General features: G+C 33.4%; 1 protein-coding gene across 1 annotated transcript; it reads right to left on the bottom strand.

Moving 5' to 3' along the window:
* Positions 1–6,018: 6,018 nt before the first annotated feature.
* Positions 6,019–7,166, bottom strand: LOC126885527 (uncharacterized). Its single transcript, XM_050652108.1, has 2 exons — positions 6,467–7,166; positions 6,019–6,410 (listed from the first exon to the last, which is right to left on the bottom strand). The coding sequence occupies exons 1-2, from the start codon at positions 7,164–7,166 to the stop codon at positions 6,019–6,021; spliced, it is 1,092 nt and encodes a 363-aa protein (XP_050508065.1).
* Between the last annotated feature and the right edge of the window lie 16,623 nt (positions 7,167–23,789).

The raw sequence follows: 23,789 nt of genomic DNA, 5'->3' as shown, positions 1-23,789 counted from the left end.
CAAAAGATAGAACTTTAAGTGGTTAGAAGGATTTGAATTATATTACAATCCCAAAAAATTACATGCAGTAATATCAGACTCAAAAGTATATATTAGTCCAGTCGGGATAGCATTTGACCTTGAATGCCGAGCTGCCCAAAATTTTATTTTTCTGATCTTTAAGGGAGTCAATAGTAGCCCAAATTTAAAATCACGAATGAATTCTTCCGCTACGTTAGCCGCCATCTTGATTTTAAAGGAGAACCTGTTTGGCTCAATATCTCCGCCATTTTTAACTTTTCGACAAAAATGGTAGGAACTGAAATTGTTCCAAATCTGAAAATTTCTTTTTAACAATTTTTGTCGTGAGGTCGATATTTTCGAGATAATTTTACTTACAGTAGACGCCTATATTTTTGACTATAATATTGCATGTAACTTTTTTGGTATTGTAATATAATTCAAATCCTTCTCACCACTTAAAGTCCTATGTTTTGTTTATCTGTGGGCAAATTTTCAGCCAAATCGATTATGATGTATTTTGGGAATGGAGAAAAATGTAAAAAAACGGTATTTTAACGTTTTCTACACTATAAAATTTGATCAAAAGCTTGTTTTGAATCAAAGTAAGTTGTTATAATGCCACATAATGACATTTTTTAGTCCTTTCTATTAAAATATTATGTTTTTCATTGATACTTTATGATAGAAAATGCAAATTTGTATAAATAAACACCACATCACTGTAAAATCGCATAAAATAACATTTTGCGAAAAAAAGAAGAAGATTTTTTGACCTTAAATATCTTATTTGTACGTCCCGCAGAAGCTATATACCAATTTTCAGACAAATCGGAGGTCCAAAATTTTTTTTGCTCCAAAATTGAGTGATTTGAAATGGAATGACCCATTGAGAATTGTACACTTACCACAGACCGACAACTACGCTCGGGCTGTGTCCTAGGTGAAGTATATTGGTGCGATACCGACTGCCAAGCCAAATCCCGTAACGTTGCCAGTTACTACCTGCATCTGAGGATATTTCTTATTTCGCACACGGCAAGTCATCATCTAGCGCCCGATATTTTTCTAACTCGACAACAGTGAGTCCGGTCGCTCAGAAAAGAGCCCTTCCTCGGGTGCGGGCATAATTAAAAACTACACTGTGTAGTAGTTTTTAATCAATGGTGCGGGTGAACGCTGTTAATTTATATTTCTAAACTTTTTGGAGCGTCGCGTCGCATCGACTTAATATTTTTATTAGATTTTTAAATAAAGAAATATTCATTCAATATAAATTGTATGAGATATCTACTACATTAAATGAGCTAGTGGGAGGGCACAGCCGCCCCTGGGACTGAGTGAAGAAAATGTTTGAAGTTGTACATGAATGAAGGGTTTTTTTGTATAGGTACACGGGAAGTATGGATTATATTTTCCAATAGACGAATATAATAATCGTATCGTAATTAATACGACATAATATAAATAATAAATAGTATTTTATAATAGACATGGACCCTGCGGATAAAAAAAAATTGATTAAGAGGAGGCTGAAAATTTGTTAGGTAATAATACTGTGTCTAGTCGGACAAACTTTGATGTACGGGAACACTGGAGCAGGGGAAGTTTTAATTGTGGAACGTGATTTTAATTGTGGAACGTGTCATCCTGACAAATTGTGAAAACTAGCAGGTTGTTTTTAAGTTTATTCAATAGCAAAATTTATAATACATATATGAAAAAGAATGTGTGTGTACTTTGTACGCACGTAAGAAGATATTCTTCTATTATATAGGTAATTTCAACGAAGTAAATATACTTAACAGGTTATTTTTATTTTATTTAAAAATTAAACAAACTTTCTTATCTACCACTTTCAAAAATTTTTTATTAAAACAACCAAAAATAAAAAAAAATATGAATCGCCCAGGATTCGAACCCGCGTCGTTCCAATCTCGGAGCTAACGCCCTACCAACTACTCTAGCGAGGTCATTGCAATTGACATGTAAGTTTCGGATATAATTACACAACACGGCGTGTAAAAATGTTATGCCTACATAATATTTTATTATTTTCCTACAGAGAAACACAAATCCAAAAACACAAGAATTATAATAAATAATACATTTACTAAAAACACTAATATATTCTTTTAATGACTTATCTGCACGGATACAGATACATACATACCTATCTTGAAAGATTAGCAAGGAACTACATACTGTCTGTGTGCGCAGGCGCGCAGATTTATGTACAAGTTTACCTTCAATCGAATCGCCGCTAAATAAGAATATCTTCAAAAATGTTTTTCCGACAAATATGTTGGGTATTTTGATAAGTCCGACATGTCGAACATATCAAATGACAGGAATACTATTGATAGTAAATAGCAGTCTGATTTTTGCATTAGAGTTTAATGAAAGGGCAAAAGGGCAAATTAATTGGAGGTTGTGTCCGACATAATACATGGGCCGTTTTCGTAGTCTGACGTCCGAAACCTGTAACCTGTTCCACAATTAAAACTTCCCCTGTCCCAGTGTTCTCATATATCAAAGGTTGTCCGACTAGACACCGCTAAGCTATTAACAAATTTTAAGCTTGCTATTAATAAGATTTGTTTGGTACGCGGGATTCACGTATATAAGCGCAATGTAGTAGTTAAAAAATGTATCAATAACAATATTAACTTCAAAAGGACTACTACACATAATTTGCTGTTTCGAACTAACTTAGCAATAAATGAACTGATCAATGATTGGATATTTTTATTTGTTGATCTAGGTAAAGAAATATTCAACTATAATTGTGATATTATGTTATATACTTATAGCTACAATAAACAATACTACGCACTACGCAAATTCAAGGCATACTTCAAATGAAAGCAATAAATTATAAAATTTTAGATGTATCGAAAAAACCACTGTATACATATACCAGCCTTATTTTGAGTTTTGAGCCATATGACTACAAGATCGAAGTAAAGTAAATCAACTCTAAATTTTCTCTGGCACAAAGTGTCAATTGATAAACATTATAGGTTAACATTGTTAGAATTTCGAAAGTTTTTATCAACTACTATCATTCAACTCGGATCTATCCACTGCTGAATATAGGTCTCCCTCAGTATTTTCCATGTATTTCTGTTTTGTGCTGTTTGCAGCCAATTTTTGTCGATCCGTTTTATACCCTCAGACAATCTTGTTGGCGGACGACCTCTATTTCGATATGCTTCTTGTCTTGGTCTCCAGTGTATTATTCGCTGTGTCCATCTATTATTCGACATTCTAGCTATGTGTCCTGCCTAGTTCCACTTTGGGGTCATAATTGTTTCTATGGCATCTGTCACTCCTGTTTTCCGTCTTTTTTCCTTGTTCGTAATTCGATCCCTACGAGAAATGACTAACATCGAGCGTTCCATGGTTCTTTGAGTAGGGCGGTAGACTGGGGTTGGTTGTTACAGACGCTTTTATTACTTACGAATAGTCGTTGACTCCATAACAAGTCTGAAGAATTTCGCGCATATCTGTTACCTATAAAATATACAAACGACACAGCGCCAGTCCATCGTATAATCCCGTAGAGTGTGGTTATGTGTTTTCATGCCTCCGAATAAAGTTTAATGTGCAGAAGTAAGTATTAATATCTTTGGTAACACATAATGATATTAAATATTATTGTGACGTGTAAATGCATCAGTATATTATGTTTCTTTTTTATTATATAGTTGCTCAATAAATATAGTTTTGTTAAAGTTATTCAGAATTTTTTACAAACTATGCTTTTGGGGTTGGTTGTTACGTTTGTCGTCAGCATATATTTTACACTTTTTGTCTAACTCAATAGTGTTTAGGTTTTATTTCAGTTCTTTAATAAGTAAAAAAAGTGTTAAACTTTTGTTTGATTTATTTAAAATACATTTCTTAAAAATAGTTTTTGTTATATAATTCTTTTAGCCAAATCTGTAACAACCAACCCCGGTCTCCCCTAACACAAATTCTATTTCTTACTTTCTTGGTTATTGTTTAAGTTTGTGCACCATATGTAAGTACTGGCAACACGCACTGATCAAGGACTTTTCTTTTGAGACACATGACACATAGGCAGTTCTGACTTAAGGGGAACGGAGCAAAATGCAAAATTTTGACGCACGTCAAAATTTTCAATGTGTTTTAAATGTATTAATTTTTTTCGAATCCTGAGAAAACTAATAAGTATTTTTGAAAAATTTAAACGCAGAATGAAGGACTACTTTATTATCGAGGGTCAAAAGTCTCTTAAAATAAATAAAAAGATTATTTTGAATGAACTATTTGCAATTAAAAATCACACTAAATTTTCACACACTCGTGACCTGCTCCTCCCTTCTCTCTCTGGGTCTTCTCCTTGGTCTTTCAGTTTCTGGTTACCTATAGTCGTTCAGTAGGTCGTTTTTCCTTCTCTCGATGTTCCTTCTTCCTTCATTATGTCTCTTAGTTCATGTTCATTCTTCTTCTGATTTCTCCGTTGTCCATTCTTATCAAGCTCATTTTTTCTTCATCTTTTTCCGTGAGGCGCATTGTCTTAGCTGCGTCACAAACAAACATACATTTGGGAAAAGTACCGATAGAAAGGTGTTTGACCCACGATTAGTTTACCGTGAGTATACGTTGCTATAAAATATTACTTTAGCAAATTAAAATAATATACGACGACACTTTTCGATAGAACTCTTTATTGATTGCTATACGTGTTTACAGATCTAATTTTCGCTTGCTACTGGATACTACTAAAATTACAAAACGATTTTGACCAGAAATCCCTAGTGTTGGGGAGAATAAAAATGTCTATATCTGTCCTACACAATTTCACTTTGGAAAAAACGTAATTTCAAAACCGTTCATCACTGTCCTTCTCAGAAGCTGACAATGACCGCTTGAGTCGCCTAACTGTTAATTTCCAAATACCTACTTTCTAAAGAGAATTATGATAGAAATGACAAATGTTACCCAGAAATATAGGTAAGAATGAATGTATTTTAATCTTTTAAGAGATCTCTGGAAAATAATTTACGCAAACTTTAAGAATGGTTTGATATCAATTTACATCGTAAAATAAAACCGTCAAAACTAAAATTTACTAAACTATAAGGAGACGGAACAAAAGGGTTGATACATTCAAATGTCTAGAAGCCTGGACTTCAGACAATAGTATTGAGAGAAATGGGCAAAGAATACGAAATAATAAACACAATAAAAATAAGCAAATTACGAAATGGTAAGACAGGTATTCTTCGCGTCAAGATATAAGAAATTTGGCCTGGCGCTGGTGGGATGTCCCTACCGATTTAGTATCATAATAACAAACAACAAACCCTCCAGGAGCGGATTCGCTAAAATTAAGGGGAAAGGAACAAATGCAAAATTTTGACGCCTGTCAAAATTTTCAATGTGTTTTAAATGTAATCATTTTTTTCGAATCCTGAGAAAACTAATATGTAAGTATTTTTGAAAAATTTAAACGCATAATGAAAAATTACTTTATTACCGAGGGCCGAAAGTCCCTTGAAATGAATTAAAAGTTTCGTTTGAATGAGATATTTGAAATTAAAAATCGCACTAAATTTTCTCTTAGTTTTTCACCCCTGTAACTAATTAAAATAAACATTATAGAAGTTTTCAGGGACTTTCGGCCCTCGGTAATAACGTAACGGCTTAAAGCCGAAAGTTCGTACCCATCCCCTTAACAAAAAAAATTCAAGTCTTCAAGTAGATATAATATTTTAATGGGGTTGGAATAATAAATATAAATTTAAATATCATATCATTATATTTATTACGTATTTATATCTATGTAGTTATAGGTATATTATTATATACAATGAAATAAGAGAAATGAACAAATTAAAGAAATTAAGGAAATTAATGATAATAACAATAAAAGATTAAAAGAGTGGTAGCAAAAATCAGAATTAAAAAGATAACATAATAAAAAATAACAGAAAATAACATAGAAAAATAAAATTTGAAGTTTATACGGAAAAAAATAAATACAAATTACAACTCTATGTCACTATCGCTATCATCTTTACTAGAATCGTTATCTAATGTTATAATTATTGGTTTAATATGTGAGGTTAATGTTCTGTAATTATCTTCCGTTTCTGTAACATTTGAAACACAATTTTGCCACAGTGTTGGGGAAATCTTTTTAATTTCTTCTACAACATGTGACACCGATTCGCTACTAAATTTGAGACAGCAGTTGTTTCGCCGTAAACTTTCCTTAAGTTGGCTCCAGATTAATTCAATGGGGTTGAAGACACAGTAGGAAGGAGGTAATCGCAATACATTATGACCATCACGTTTGGCTAATTCGTCTATAACAAATTGTTTCTCAAACACTTTTGTGTGAAGAACTTCCAACATTTCTTTTTTTGTATATGTTTCTTCAAAGTACAAATCATTGTCATATAAAAAATCAGATATCTGTTTTTTGTCGAACCTACACCGGGGATTTTCCTAATTTGTTCGCTGTGATACGGTGCGTTATCCATTACAATTACACTTTTTGGAGGCAAATTTGGCAACACCTTCTTTTCAAACCATTCCTTAAACAAGCTACTTGTCATATTTTTATGGTAGTCCAGCTTTGAATCTTTAATGTTTTTTGCCGATAATAAAAAACTTTCCCCTCCAAGCCAGCCATTTTTGGATCCGATGTTCAGAATAATTATTCGCTGACCTCTATTAATTGGATAATTGGGTGCACATTTAGTAGAATCGTCTGTCCAACCCTTTTGAGCAGTATCGTGGGTATCGAACCATGTTTCATCTAGATAAAATATCGGTCTTCCTTCATCTCTAAGTTTAGATATAGCATCCAAGTATTCATTTCTCCATTTAATTAGACGAGGAGAATCCATTATTGATGATCGCTTATTAATTTTCTTGTATCGAAAACCAATGTGATTCAAAAATCTTGATAAAGTTGAAGGCGAATACGTAATGGAATAGTCTTTAACAAGTTGATCGTAGATCATATTAAGCGTTGGAACTAGGTTCTTTGAATAGAAATTGTAAATTGCTCTTCTAATTACCTCAGCATCTTTTTGATTTTCAGCTTTATGTGTAGAAAAGTCACTCCGCTTTTTACGAGGTTGAATTCTATTCGTAACAATTTTCCACACTGTTGTATATGGCATCCTTGTCAGTCGAGATGTTGTCTTGATGAGGAATTTACCGACTTCTGGATTTGGATTATCTTCTTTCACAGTTTGATAAACATTCCTAATAATTTCTTTGGCATCATCAGATAAATGTACACGTGTTTTACACTTAGCACTAGCTTAACCGACTTCAGACATTTTACTTGAATACTCGCGATCTAACCTTCTATCTAAATGCAAGAAAATAACTGCCTGAATGTGCAAATGTCAAACTTAAATATGTTTGCCCCCCTTTCAAAATGTTCCATAATGTATGTTTTCTGGATAAATAAATAATACTTAATTTTACCTAAATACCTATAAGCACGAGAATTATGTGTAAAGCTATAGAATAATAATTAGAGGTATATCTTATCTTAACTAATGCTCTTTCTAATGATTCTTTAATTTTTTTATTTAAAGATAGAAAGCTGCATTATCGGAAGTCCATTTTGTTTAAAGTGAAAACGATATAAAACACATTATAATCTAACTCCATAAAATTCACGTGATGAGCGCATTGGACATAAAAATTGTTTGTGATCGTTTGTAATTGATTCCAAGCAAGTTAATTTCAGATGACTAAACGAATTCGTCTACAGTAAACAAATTTTTTAATACATTGTCTAGAAATTTTAATTTCAATAATTTATTTGCATTGATAGGTAACGAGTCAGTTCTTTAAATAATATAAAGTAAGGCCCTAGTAGCTGTTCCAAAACTATTGCCACCCGTCGCAAAGACAATTGAGGGATTAGTAACGTCAACTATTGATTATGATACTAAATCGGTAGGGACACCCACCAGCGTCAGGTCAAATTTCTTATATCTTGACGAAAAGAATATTATAGATGTAAGAGCAGGAAGGAGTACAGAAAGGAAGAAGGAGAGTGTCGTGTTTGAAAAATTTAGAGGACTGGTTTAAATGCAGTTCTATAGAACTGTTTAGAGCAGCGCCAGCGGTAGATAGAGTAAAGATAGGGATGATGATATCCAACGTCTGATTGGGAGACGGCACTTAAAGAATGACAATTATTTAAAATAGATAAAGTTTATTTTTTCATGATTTTTTTACAGTCGAGAACTTATTCAAGATGACTGGCTTTAACTGTAATACACTATTTGTGTGGTTTACAAACAGTCGACATTTAGACATTACAAAGTCCTAAAATTAAAATGTTTTAAACTTAAATTGCTATCTAGAAGATACTCGACTAGAAAATAGCACAGCAGTCTGGCATACTCGATAATTCAAAATAGAGAACTGCTCGTAGACGAGCCAACGCAAATTCAGAATACTCGAAATGACTCAAACTCGAGAGCTCCTTGGGCACTGCTGTTAAATAGCAACTATTGTGAACAACGAGGCAGGAGACGTAATTAGTTCACTTATTGTTTTGGTTGCTTAGGTCCATTAGAGCAGAACTTCCCAGATTGAGTTTCACTCCATAAAGTTAGCTATTCAATGTTATAACGTATTGACGAATAATAATTACTCTGATTGAATAAATGGAATATAAGGAGAGCGAGGGATCGGGTTACGAGGTAAACGGAAATGGAAACTTTGAACAATGGACATGGAACACAAGATACACTACGGCCCTAAAGTCGTTGCTCTATAAATAAGTTATCAGATAAAGTTACACTGCAACTCATTGTAATATGTATATCCTCCTCTTCGGAAATGTGATATACATTTTTATAAACTGCTGATTAATAAAATAATAATGAATAATCTCCTACTCCTCTCATGATTCTGCAAAGCCAGCAAAAGCTTTGCATCGACAAAAATATTGCATATTTTGAAATTAACGTGTGAATTAAAATTATTTGTGCTGCCCCCAGTGTCATACAAATAGGATTTTTTTTCCGAATGCTATGTTCTAATTTATCATATAAATGGTATAATCGGATTTAAAATTAATATATGTTATATACATATAGAGCAGTCAATGAGGGTATTTGGCTCCGAATTCCATCCTACTACATCGATTTACTTGATATTTTCACAGTAAGTAGGGAATAGCTCAAGAAACAAAGTCTACCCTATGCCGATGTGCGCTTTTATCTTGGGGGTGGTTCCCACCCCTTCTCTGGGGTGAAAAATGTTTTGGTTAAAATAGCCACGGAAGAGGCTAGAGAACCTAATATTAAGCCTAAACTGTTCTATAATTAATTATTGAACATTCAATACTTTTGAGTTATTCGTGGTTGAAAATTGGCAATTTTCATTGAAAAATGACACCTTTTCCGACGGATTTTTGTGAATACCTTAAAAACTATGCATCTAACAAAAAAACTATATAAAATATTTCTGTAGGTTATGAAAAAACAAAGAGATTCGTTCCTTCATAAATCTTCTAGTTAAAATACAAAGAGGGATATGGTAGGTAAGAAGAGTTTGTTTTTTTTTGCTGCATTCTCAAATCGGTGTATTCAACTTGAAGTAACAGAGAAAGTGTCGATTTTAGGTGTATAATGATACTAATAACTTTTGTAGTGCTTAAAAAGATCTTTAAAATGAGCAATAATAATGGTCGATTACATTCAAACTAAGCGAGATATTCTGCAAAAAATTTGATGACTAATGTATTTTAAGAAGAAATGAGAAATTTATTTAACCCCTCATCCATCCGAATTTAAATACATTGTTTTCCTTCTACAATACTTTTTATTAGAGTGTTATTTCTATGTTCAAAAAGTTGGACTGGATTAAAATTAATGGTTTTTGAAAAAAATAAGATCAAATTATAGAGCGCATTTTTAAAGTTTCTTAAAAATCTTCCTTTTTCTCCATGTAACTCGACAAAGATAAAAGATACGAAAAAAAGATCCCACACAAAAATGTAGGGTTTTTCAGATAAATATTTCTTTTTTATTTTTCATTACTGTATCTCTTATAATTTTCATGTTACATGGAGAAAAAGGAAGATTTTTAAGAAAATTTAAAAATGCTCTCTTGAATTTGATCTTTTTTAAACCATTCATTTTAAACCCGTCCAACTTTTTGAACATAGAAATAACACTATAATAAAAGGTATTGTGAAAGGAAAACGATGCATTTACATTTTGGTGGATGGGGGTTAAAATTACTTTTCATTTTTTCTTAAAATACATTAGTTATCAATTTTGTTTGCAGCATATCTCGCTTAGATTTAATGTAATGGAACTTTCATATAGCTCATTTTAAAGACCTTTTCAAGCACTACAAAAGGTATTAGTGGCATTATACACGTAAAGTCGACCGTTTCTCTGTTATTTCAAGTTGAATACACCAATTTGAGAATGTACAGCTGGTTCCAAAAAAACTGATACGACTCTTAAAGCGTATTTTGTAGAAAATTGAGCAGTGCACTTTCTTCTTCTTCTTCTTTTTGTTTTTGGTCTCGCTGCAAGGCAATTACCAGCACGATTTATAGGCAATCTTGATGTAGTCTGGCTCTAAGCCATATCAAAATCGCTGACTATGTTATTGTAAAAAGTTTTTGATGAGGTGTGAGATAATGAATATGAGTTTAATTATATTTAATTTATTATATTTTGAAGGATAAATACTTATTATTTACATACTGTCACTGTCAGTGCCCAATCTTGAAATGTGTCAGATAACTTCAACTTTAAAAAATGGCTGTTTGTTTGTTTATTTTTTTATTTGTCTGTCATATTCAATATAATATAAAGGGAAATTTGTGCCTTTGTTGTATTTATCCTATGCCAACTCAAAATTGCCAGTGAACTCAAAAAAAATAGAAGAATAAGATTGTGTAATGATCGGCAGTTGCCCCTAAAAGCAGCAAAAAGTTTGTGTCTTTGTTGTATTTGTCCCATGCCAACTCAAAATTGCCAGTAAACTCAAAAAAAGTAGAAGAATAAGATTGTGTAATGGTCGGCAGTTGCCCCTGAGAGGAAAAAGTTTGTGTCTTTGCTGTATTTGTCCCATGCCAACTCAAAATTGCCAGTGAACTCAAAAAAAGTAGAAGAATAAGATTGTGTAATGGTCGGCAGTTGCCCCTAAAAGCAAAAAGTTTGTGTCTTTGTTGTATTTGTCCCATGCCAACTCAAAATTGCCAGTAAACTAAAAAAGAAGTAGAAGAATAAGATTGTGTAGTAGTCGGCAGTTGCCCCTGAGAGAAAAAAGTTTAATGTCGTTGAAAAAAAATTTAGTTGTTGTATTTGTCCCATGCCAACTCAAAATTTCTACTAAATCAAAGAAGAAAAAAAAGATTGTTTATTGATAGACAGTTACCCCTAGCGTGAATTTTTTTTATCTTGTCATGTTTTTCCCACACCAACCAAAATTGCCAGTTAACTAAAGAAGAAGAAGAAGAAGAAGAATCAAATTGTACAATGTACTAACTCCAAATTGTAAGTGAATAAGGGATTTTTCCCTTATTCCGCGACGATGAGCTGGCCAAATACACAAGTCGGTGGAGGCCAATAAACTAAAGAAAAAGAAGAAGAAATATAATATAATGTCAGACTAATCATACACTGCTCAAAATGATCAAATCTTACTAAGAGTCGTATCAGTTTTTTTAGGAACCAGCTGTACCAAAAAACAAACTATTTTCACCTACCACATCTCTTTTTGTATTAATAACTAGAAGATTTATCAAGGCAAGCGTCTCTTTGTTTTTTTATAACCTACAAAAATGTTTAATATAGTTTTTTTTAGTTAGATGCATGTTTTTAAGGTATTCGCAAAAACCGTTTGAAAAGGTATAATGTTTCAGTGAAAATTGCCAATTTTCAACCACGAATATCTCAAAAAGTATTGACTTTTCAAAAAAATGTAGAACAGTTTTTGCTTAGAATTAGGTTCTCTAGCGAATTCCGTAGTAATTTTAACCAAAAATTTTTCCACCCCTAAGAAGGCGTGTGAACCACCCCCAAGATAAAAGCACACACCGGCGTAGGGTAGATTTTTAACTAGGAGATAAGTAGAGGCTAGGCCCAAAATTTCATTAAAATCCATGCAGTAGGATAGAATTCGGAGGTAATATTCTATTCTTGCTCCCATTGACTGAGGTAATAGTGGCCAATATAATTTTTAAATTAAATCTCATCAAGGAAAGTATTCACTATTCTACTGACATGAAGACCTGCGTCATGGTGCATTAACACGAATTTGATATCCAATATGGCTGGCAAATGGCCAAACTTGATCTTCTAAAATGTTTTTAATGTACATATCAGCTGTTATTCACCCATTCACAAGTTCAGTATCTCCTTCCAGAAAATACCACTCTATAGCACTATGCCGCCACCACCAAAATTAACGCTCTGTATGGGGTTACATCTGGCACACCGTTCACCATATTATGGAAGCAAGATTTACAAAACTTCGTCTACAGAAGAGTTGGCGAACAATATGTCAGCTGTAACCTCATACAGAGCGTTAGTTACGGTGGTAGAGGTATAGAGCTACGGAGCGGCATTGCTTTGAAAGGACATACCTACCGACCACGTGAAGGTGATTATGCGAATACCAACTGATATGTACATTGAAAACATTTTAGAAGATTATGTTTTGCCATTTAAAAGCTATATTGGATATGATATATTAGTGTTAATGCACGTCTTCGTCGCTAGCATAGTGAATATTTACCGTGATGAGATTAAATTTAAAAATTATACTGGCCAGTATATAGATCATCTCAGATTTAAATCCAATTATAGGATTTGTGTGTTAGCTACTTTAAAACATCGCATTCGCAAAAGAAATCCTATTCGTATGATACAGGGGGGATAAGGATAATAGCACAAACAATTTCATTCCACATGCATATGCAATATTTTTGTCCGTGAGTATATATTAAACTTGACCCTATATTTAGAATATATTACACTAGAATATACATAGAAATTATGGTGACCTCCAAATGTGATAAAAATAAATAAAAACAAACTTCCTGTTGTAACATAACATGAACCGAACTGCTAGAAAAGCACCGAAGTCTCAAAGCTATTATGTCTCGAAGGCACAGTTGCTCAGTCGTTGAGGGGTAATGATCAGTGGGGTAATTAAGGGAAGTGTAGGAAACACGCAAAACATATAAACAAAAAAGGAAAAGAATAATATATTTTTACAAATAAATGGCACACATCGAGCACATTTATTAAATCTTGCACAATAGTAGGGAAGGAAATTATGCTAAATTTGCAGTTACTCAAGCATTTTGGGGACCTATTGGGTTGTGAAGATTAGGTCCTAAAACCAACAAAAGTTAAGTAAAGTTTTCCATTTATGTAAATGGGGCCTTTCCATTTTTTAATGTAATTTTCCATTTCCAACAATCGTTTTTTCCAATTATATTTATTTCGCGAAATATCGCGGGGTTCCTATTTAAAATTTTAAATTTACCCCATACCCTTCTCCGTGAGGTGTCGTGTTTGGTATCATTTGATAGATTTTTAAAAAATATTGAACACTTGATTTTTAGATTTTCGATCTAATATATATTTCTCGAAATATTCGCTTTTATCTTTGTGACTTACCCATTTCTTTACGCCCCGCTCAAACCGTCACATTTTTGAAATATACATTATTCAGCATACACTTAAGGATATATTTTTTTTCGGACTTCCCTTAACGAACTCCCCTATATTAAGATCCAATATATGGTAGGGGTACATTTACAGGGTACAAGGTTTCTCCTCATGTTATATTCTAACCCCCTCTAGGGCTCCTCTACCACAAGTACTTTAGCTCTCAGAGCATTATCAGTAAAGCTCGGATTATAGGCAAAATGCCTTTTTTTGCCTATTTTGCCTATTATAATTGTTTTTTGCACTTTTTGCCTTTTTTTGGAAAGTCCGCCTATTTGTGCCTTTTTTAAAATTTCATGGTACTACCCATGATATTATTCTATTACTAAACCATTCTATAATAAAATTTTGGGTCAATAATAAAATATCAATGGTTTGTTTATATAACAGATTTCTAGGAAAATGTACCTGATCGAGACTTGAGGGTTAACTATTTGGAAATCCCTAAGCTTTATTAGTTTATTATCAGTTGTACAGTCGGTTACTGTATCAGAGTTTATAGTCACAAATAGTATTAGTCACAAATTGCAATATCCTAGTTTAGTTTTGTTGCATATACCGAAAAGCAAAGAACACGTTTTGAAACGTTTTAGACATTTGTGTAAAAAGATGACATCTAAATTAAGGCCATGGATCGCACCTTATTCGGAACTTTCTTTAGAAGGAGATGGAGCATTTTGTAAACCATGCGGCAAATCGGTAAGTTTTATTTTTTCTCTTTTTTCTGGTCCCACAACATAACTAAATTCTAAAGCGGTTTAAGAATTTGAATTATTTTTTTTTAAATTCTCAGATTTCAAGTAGAAAAAAGTACGTTATTGACCAGCATTGTGGAACCCCACTTCATAAACGTAATTTGGAAAAATTAAATTCCTCTAAGTTAGCCCAAATATCTCTGCGGGATAGTTTAAGCAGTTAAAAAAAAGGAGGAAGACGCATTTAAATTTGATTTATGCCAGATGGTGATTGCATCCAGCATTCCTCTATATAAAGTTAATAACCCTAGTTTTAAATGCTTTTTCGAAAAATATCTTAATAAATCCTTACCGGACGAGAGAACATTGAGAAAACATACTGTGGAAAAATGTTATGTGGAATGTATTTCAAAAATTAAGCGGGAGTTAGAGGGCAATTTTTTGTATATTATCGTGGGTGAAACGACAGATGTATGCGGCAGGTATATAGCTAATTTAATGATTGGAATTTTGAACGAAAACTTTGCGAGAAAACCTTATTTAGTTGCCGTTAAAGAATTGGAAAAAACAAAAATTTAACAATAAGTCGATTTATACAAGATAGTTTAACAAACCTCTTTTTACCCAACCCGATACCAGTGAATAAAATAGTTTTAATGCTTTCAGATGCTGCGGCATATATGTTAAAAGCTGCTGTTAATTTAAAGATTTTTTATCCTAATTTAATTCATTGCACTTGTGTAGCCCACGGGGTAAATAGAATTGCTGAAGAAATAAGAAATCTGTTTCCGTTGGTAAAAAATTTTATAAATTTTATGAAAAAAGTTTTTGTAAAGGCTCCGTTGAGGGTGCAAATATATAAAGAAAGATTTTTCGGTGTCCCTTTGCCAACTAAACCAGTAATTACAAGGTGGGGAACCTGGCTCAAAGCAGTTTTTTTTTACCTTGAACACTGCAATGAAATAGAATTAGTTATGTCAGAATTTGATGATGATATTTCCGAAGCTATTCGAGAGGCAAAAAAAGTAATAGTTACCACAATTACCTTATTGGAAAAACAAGAGATAAATTTATGTGAGTCAGTAAAATTAATAGATAATTTAAAGTCGAAAATTAAATCGGCACCTGGAAGTAACGGTCATTTAATTTAAAAAAAAAATGAAATATGTTTTCGACAAGAATGAAGGTTTTTCTTTTTATCTAGTGTTGCTAAAGTTTTGAATGGGACATTTTCCGAGGAATTACAAATTATGCCAGATTTATTATCCGCTCTGAAATATGCTCCAATTACATCTGTCGATGTCGAACGTTCGTTTTCAATGTACAAATTAATTTTAAGTGATCGAAGACATAGTTTTAAGACCGAAAATATTGAAAAACATTTAGTTGTTTCTATTAATGATAAAATTTTAAGTGGTTACAATGTTTAATTATTAATTAACAGTTATTTAGTTACTAGTTTATTTATACTAATGTTATGATTATGATGTGTAAATATACCTGCCTTAAGTTAATATTACGTTAATTCACTTTGTACAATAAATCATAAGTTATATTCCTTTATTGCCTATATTTTGCCTAAATGTTAATATTCCTGCCTTTTTTAATAAAAATCTTTGCCTATATAGGCGCCTTTTCCTTCAATTCTTGTTGCCTATAAATCCGAGCTTTAATTATCAGGGGCGTTTTGTCAAAAAAGGAAGTTTTTCAGCATATACCGGAGTGTCGTAGATGTTTACTTAAAATAATAGTAATGACACACTGGACAAAGGACAAACAGATTAAAATAATTGCCCGGGGGCTATATTATATTATCGGCTATGTTTGAAGATAAACTGGTTCCTGTTCCTTTAAAACTTAACGGAAATATTCAAGTGATATCTGATATCACTTATCAAATCTCAGCAGAAGTCACTCAAGATACTGTACTTGGTCCAACTCTATAGTTATCGTACAAAGCTGACATCTGCTGACAGCTGTGTATGCAGATGATACTGTCAAAATGGCTACTCATGTGAATCCAAGATTACCATCCAGAAATTTGCAAAACCATTTAAACCAATTAGATAATTATTGGTTATAACTATGGTGTGTCAAAGTAAATAATACGAAATCAACTCACATAACGTTCACGTTGAAAAAAGGGAACTGCCTTCTGGTATCTATAAATCGAAAATTACTGCCTGCCAGGAAAGCATGTCAAATATCTGGATAACCACTTAGATAATCACGTAAATTGGGGAAAACATATTATAATGGTCCAAACTGTGCCTACTTTACAAGAAAATGTACTGATTTATGAATCAGCTATCAGCTCTAAGACTTGGCATCGAGTCTTGAACTTGAACGATACTGTCAAAATACGTTCCGTATTAAAATATAAAAATTTAGTGTAACAAAGTGAAAAATAAACGAATACAAACAAACTATAGTGAATTTAGACAGACGACAGTGCTCCCGATAAAAATAGTTCGTCAAAATTCAGCAGAAACTAGTAAGCATTGCAAAAAGCATAATAACCTCTCAAACAATTAATAAACAACAGACAAAAACATTCCGATAAGAGGTGAAGTTTCGTCGAAAATAAAAGCGACGTTGCCGGCTATTGAAAAATTTCTGCAATAAAGCCGAAACATTAATACGAAAATATATATCTGAGCAAAACTCCAAAGTGCTGAGAAGGGTTGACGCTCCGCCAAGTCGATTGGGCTGACCCCCTTACCGCGGTACAATGGAGCAGATATTAGAAAAATTAGAGAGAATGGATGAAAGAAATGTAAGAATCGAAAGCAAAATAGATAAAATGCAAGTAGACCTGGATAAATTAAATAAAGAAAACGAGCAGTTGAAAGCAGATCACCAAGCAATGAGAACTAAAATCACGGAACAAGAAGTTAGAATCGAATTACTGGAAAGACAAGCCAGAAGAAAAAACATAATAATAGAGGGGGTCGAAGAAAACCAAACAGAAAGCGAACAAGAGATGATAAATAAGATAAAGGGGATAATGGAAAAAATCGACGTACAAACAAACCTAGATGAAGAACTGGTAGAGATGAGAAGAATAGGTAGACAAGGTGATCCCCAAAATGTACCCAGACCCATCTTATTAGAAATGAAAAAGGAATCTACGAGAATGGAAATTGTGAAGGCTGCTAAAAACCTAAGAGGAACTAAAATATATATCAATGAGGACTTCCCGAAAAAGATGCTACAAGAAAGGAAGCATCTTCTCCAGCACATGAAAATGGTACGCCAGGAAGGACACACAGCCGCACTAAAATACAACAAATTATGGAAAAATGGTGAACTGTTCTCACTGGACCAACTAGAAGGCATGGATATAAATTACTGGAGGAAACCTGAAGAGAAGAAGAGTAACGCTAGGACAATAAACGACAGATCCCCCCTATCTGATGATATAGATCCACGCGGAAAATTGATAAAAATGACGTCAAAAAACTAACAAAACATATAACAAAAGACGGCGACAGTATAACGGAATTGGCAATGAATACGGACATGAAAATATTTTGTAAGAAAAGACGAAAAATAAAACAAAAAAAAAATAAAATAAAAGACAAAAACAGCAAAATAAGAATAGGAACGTGGAACATCAAAACACTTCTAAGACCAGGCAAAATGGAAGAGTTGGCAAAAGAAATGACAAAATACAGGATGGAAATACTAGCGCTACAAGAAATAAGGTGGGCAGGAGAAGGGATGGTCAATAGAAGAAACCACACAATGTACTACGCAGTAGAAAGCAAACAGGGTCGCAATGGAACCGCCTTTCTAGTTAGTAATAGCGTAAGAGACAAGATTATTAACTTTAAAGCGGTTGATGGAAGAATATCATATATAAGAATGAAAAATAAACAAGCAAATTTAACATTTGTTAATATATATGCACCTACAGAGAATGCTCCCGAAGAAGAAAAGAATGAATTCTATGAGAAACTTGAAGAATTGTACGAAGAAATACCAAAGAACGACATACTAATCCTATTAGGAGACTTTAACGCAAAGATAGGGAAAGAAGACACGAACAGAGAAATCGCAGGAAAAGAAACGATCCATCAAAATACGAACAACAATGGCAGGAGAATATGTAATCTAGCAGCAGCAACCAATACTTTTATTATTAGCACCCAATTCAAGCACAAAAAAGAGCACAAAGTAACGTGGCTAATACCTGGAACGACAGACGGAAACCAAATAGACCACATCCTAATTTCAAAAAAATGGAGAAAAATTGTACAGAATGTGAGGTCCTACAGGGGAGCCAATGCTGATTCGGATCACATTTTGGTGATAGGCGACATGAAATTGAAGATACTTAAAGACAAAAACGACGGAAAGAAAAGAAAGAGGTGGAATAGGTCAAAACTAAACACAGATAATGCAAACAGAAAATTCTGCACTAAGTTGGAAGAAAAACTACTAGTCCTAAAACCATCGGACATAGATGAAACATGGGAAAACATAAAAGATAGTATTTTAACAGCAGCAGAGGAGACGATAGGACTAATGAACGACAATAAAAGAAAAGATTGGTACGATGAAGAATGCGAGCAAGCTAGTAAAGGCAAGGACCAAGCAAGACACAGGTGGTTGGCCACAGGGAAACAAGAAGATCTCCTACACTATAAAGAGAAAAAGAAAGAGTCAGACAAATGTTGCAGAACTAAAAAGAAGAAATTGATTGAAGACTTACTGCTGGAACTCGAAGCTAATAGTAACGATAATGCAAGACTATATAAACACATAAAAGCACAGAATAAGAAAAAGATTCCGGCAAATATTGGAAAAAAGGAATGGGAAACACATTATAGAGAATTGTTCAAAAAGAAAGGCGATGCTGAAAATGCAGAAAATGAAGAACAAACAGTAAATAGGAATGAAGAACAATCAGAGCCTCCCTCATACAACGAAGTATTGGCGACCATAAACAGATTAAAGAAAAGGAAAGCAGCAGGACCAGACGACATTATAAATGAGTTCTTCAAGAAAGGGGGAGAGGAACTAGCCCACAGAATCCACAAGCTGATAGAATGAATATGGGAAGAAGAACGCATGCCGAACGACTGGAATTGCGGTCTGATAACACCCATCCCTAAAAAAGGTGACAAGACGAAATGCACTAACTACAGGGGAATCACGCTATTAAATACAATGTACAAAATATTAACTAATTTGATCAGACAAAGAATAGAAAAAGAAACGAGAACAAAAATAGGTGAAAACCAACATGGATTCAGAGAAGGTTAGTCAACAATAGATGCAATACACATTGTAACGCAAATCGTAGAAAAAAGTTACGAGCATGGAATAGATCTACATATACTGTTTATTGACTACAAGCAAGCCTTTGACAGTGTAATAAGGGAGGAGCTAATTAATGATATGAAGCAACTAGGCATTCAAGAAAAACTAGTAAGTCTCACGAAAATGACAATGAAGGAATCCAAAGCACGAATCTTAACAAGGGAAGGCCCGTCAGATGAAGTACAAATAGAGGTAGGTGTCAGACAGGGACACTCCCTATCAACAACATTATTTAACATTACCATAGAGGGTGCAGTAAGAGCAGCCAAAATTAGGGGAACAATTATCGAATCTTCAGCCCAACTGATAGCGTATGCAGACGATATTGCACTCGTTACTAGAGATTTAAAAACCATGCAGAATATAATATTAATAGTAGATAAAGAAGCAAAGAAGAGAGGGCTAGTAATAAACCAAAGCAAAACGAAATACCTCAAGTGCTCAAGAGAGAATACGAACATCGAGAAATAAATTAAGCTTGGAGCATATACATTTGAAAGAGTACACCGTTTCAAATATTTGGGAGTGATGGTGAATGGCATAAATGATAGAACGGATGAAATAAATGAACGCATCCTACTGGGTAATAAAACCTATTGGAACTACCAAAAATTCTTGAAAGAAAAACACATTAGTAAGACAACCAAATTAAAAATTTACAAGACTGCAATCAGGCCAGTGATCACCTATGGTGCAGAGACGATGTACCTAACACAAAAAGATGAAATGAGATTAGAAATCTTAGAGAGAAAGATAATTCGACGAATAATGGGACCGGTGAGGATAAGTGTAGGCGAATTTAGAAGATTAACAAATGAAGAAATTAAAGAAGTCATCCAGGGTGAAGACATAATCAAGTTCGTGAAGGCGCAGAGGCTCAGGTGGCTGGGACATACAGAAAGAGCTAACCCAGACTCTACGCTAAAGAGAATAACTGGCTGGAGACCAACAACAGGGAGACCAAACGGAAGACCCAAAATAAGATGGAGAGATCAAGTCTTAGGAGACATAGAGAAGCTGAGAATCTACAATTGGAAGGAGCGTTGTAAGGACCGGAAAGAATGGAGAAAAGTTGTAGACAATGCCAAGTCACACACGCTGCTATAATAATAAAAGACAACAGCGGACTGATTCTCCGCAACAAATGAATCAGAGAGCCCAAAAGGGCGGCAAACACTCCGCCAGGAGTGAATAAGCCATAATGATGATGATGATCAGCTCTAAGTATCTAGAACAAGCTTATCTGTAAGGCAATACTACGGCCGGTCTGGATGTACAGGATTCAAATCTGGCAGACTGCCCGTAATCCAAAAATGCAAACACAACAAGGACCAAAGAATCTTTCGTGACGTCTGCAATTCCCCATGGTATGTACCAAACTACATTATTTATCACGACCTGAATATTAAAACTGTTGAAGAAACAACCGTCACTCAGTGGACTAATCCGTCTCATCCAAATCCACTTGCCAACGATCTCCTGATCCCACCACTGCTTAGAATACTAAAAAGGCTGGATGCTCTATATCTCTTCACCGCTAGGAAATAGAAAGAAGTTACTAATTATATAAAAGTCAGAGATTTGATAATGTAAACTAAATAAAAGTTAAGGGTTCTTACCAATGGGTGTAGTTCCCATTGTATGGTTTTCTTATCTCTGTCAAACATATTGTTTATTGTTATATTGATAATGTTCGGGCAGTGGACTGTCAAACAAGGATTTCTTCGAACAGGCTTTGTCGGTGGGTGGTGATGGATGCACTGGAAAGGTGTATTATTACCAAATTCAGGATTCAAACACAATTTATTTAATGGCACAAACTTTGTTAAATTGTTTTGGATTACAAGTTCAAGAAACTGTCCTTATGGTCTACATTTTCAAATGACGCTTGCGCGCGACGCTACCATATGGATCTCTACACAGGTCGATAAAAAAGATTTTAACAGTCTAGGTAGTTCGCCGCTCGCTGTATCTGCAACAGTTCTACCATTCGGTATGGGGTGGCGCAAACAGATAACAAAATGCAATAAACAAAGAATTTTAAAAAATAAGGCCACATGACTTATTAGGATTTTAACAAAAAAAACAGGATATGATAGAACGGACTTAATGACCAAGTGCCAGAGATTAACGTGTCTCGCCCGAACTAAGAAGAGAAAGAACAAGAACAACACAAGAAACAAAGACAATGAAACTTTGTACAATCAACGTGAGAAAACTTTAATACTTATAACATATAACCAGTTGTGAAAAAATAGAATATCCTACTACAATTTTGATAATGCACGACAAGATTCAAGGTAAACGCAGGATAGGACAAACCATAATGGCATGTTTGAAAAATCTCAGATAATAGTTAGGATGTTATTAAATACAATAAATTGTTCTTCCATCCACCCATCTTCCGTCCAAATTAATTTATTGTTCTCCCATCTATCCATCTTCCATTCCAACTGAAGATTTATCAAGTATTGGTCGAATCCATCACTGGTCCATTGCCTTCTCTTATAGGCCACTCTACAGCGGTAAAAAACTATAAAACCGTCGAATTTTGAGAATAAGGTCGATTTCCTTGGATATTTGGATTTAGTTAGTATTTTAACCTTTGTAAAAATCTACCCTACGGCGAAGCTCGCTTTTGCCCTGGGGGTGAAGACAACCCCATCTAGGGAATTAAAATTTGTTTAATTAAAATAACTATGCAAATCGATAGACTGACCAATTCTGAATAAATTTGATTCTATAAGGTTTTTCAACAAAGTTGATACTTTTAAGTTATTTGCGATTGATACTATGCATTTTTCATTGAAAAAACTCACTTTTTATAACCGTTTTTCATGAATAACTTAAAAAGTTTAAGTTTATAAAAAAATCATTAGTAAAAAAATTATAGATAATAAAAAAACAAAGAGATCTCTGTCGGAAAGACCTATGTAGACCCAATAAAGACTTGGTTATTTCTCTTAAAAGGATGGAGGATGGAAGAACCTTGAAATGGAGAACTTTCAATCTCAAATAACTCAAATGTGGTGCAATTTTTTGGGAAAACTTGAAAAACATCTTTTAAAATTCATTAAAAAATATTTTAAATAAGCTCAGATAAAAGTTTTTTGCATAAGAATTGACTGACTTGTGACGAAAATAAAGGCGCTCGCTGCTTTTTTTTGAAATGTAACAATAATTAAACCCTCGTAATTGGGCGTTAATGGCTTCGCACTTAAAATTAACTTAATTTTGGCAAATTTGATACGATTTATGTGATTTGCCCGGTTTGGGATGCTCTGTTAGAATAACCAATTGATTAAAACGAAAATGATTTTTATAATTTTTTAAAAAAGTTCATTATTCTTAGATAAACCTAAAAGTATTCCTGATACAAAAACAAAAAAGAATCAAAATTTTTATTAAAAAAAATCCAACAATTAATATTTGAAACATTTTTTCATATTTTAACTACTTTTAGGTTTATTTAAGTAAAATGCACTTTTTTTAAATTATAAAAATATCATGTTCGATTTAATCAACAATTTTTTCTAAACTAAGCATTCCAAACCGGTGAAATCACATGGATCGTATCAATTATACCAAAATGAACTAAATTTAAAGTGGAAAGCTATTTATTTCTTTTACGATTGTAACGAGGACGGTTTAATTATTGTTACATTTCAAAAAAAGCAGCGAATGACTTTATTTTCGTCATAAGTCATTTAGTTCTTATGGAAAAAACTTATGTCTGAGCTCACTGAAAGGTTTTTTTTTAATAAACTTTAAAGAGATGTTTGTTAAGTTTTCACAAAAAATTGCACCACATTTGAGTAGTTTGAAATTAATGGTTCTCCATTTCGAGGTTCTTCCTTCGAAAATAATCATCCTATAAAGAGCAATAACTCAGACGTTATTGGGTTTACATAGGTGTTTCCGACGCAAATCTCTTAGTTTTTTAATAGTTACAATTTTGCTCCTAATGATTTTTTCTATACAATTAAATTTTTTTAAGGTATTCATAAAAAACGGTTATAAAACGTGAGTTTTTTCAATGAAAAATGCA

The sequence above is a fragment of the Diabrotica virgifera genome, chromosome 5 (genome assembly GCF_917563875.1).
Source record: "Diabrotica virgifera virgifera chromosome 5, PGI_DIABVI_V3a".
Classification (NCBI taxonomy): domain Eukaryota; kingdom Metazoa; phylum Arthropoda; class Insecta; order Coleoptera; family Chrysomelidae; genus Diabrotica; species Diabrotica virgifera.
Note: the sequence above shows the minus strand (reverse complement) of the source record. Positions and strands in the feature narration are given on the sequence as shown.

What these genes read in the sequence shown, in the direction of transcription:
- LOC126885527 (XM_050652108.1), bottom strand. Translation starts at nt 7,166, where the DNA reads ATGCCATATACAACAGTGTGGAAAATTGTTACGAATAGAATTCAACCT. An exon ending in TAGGAAAATCCCCGGTGTAG is followed by an intron (nt 6,411 to 6,466) that starts GTTCGACAAAAA and finishes TGTACTTTGAAG; the next exon opens with AAACATATACAAAAAAAGAA.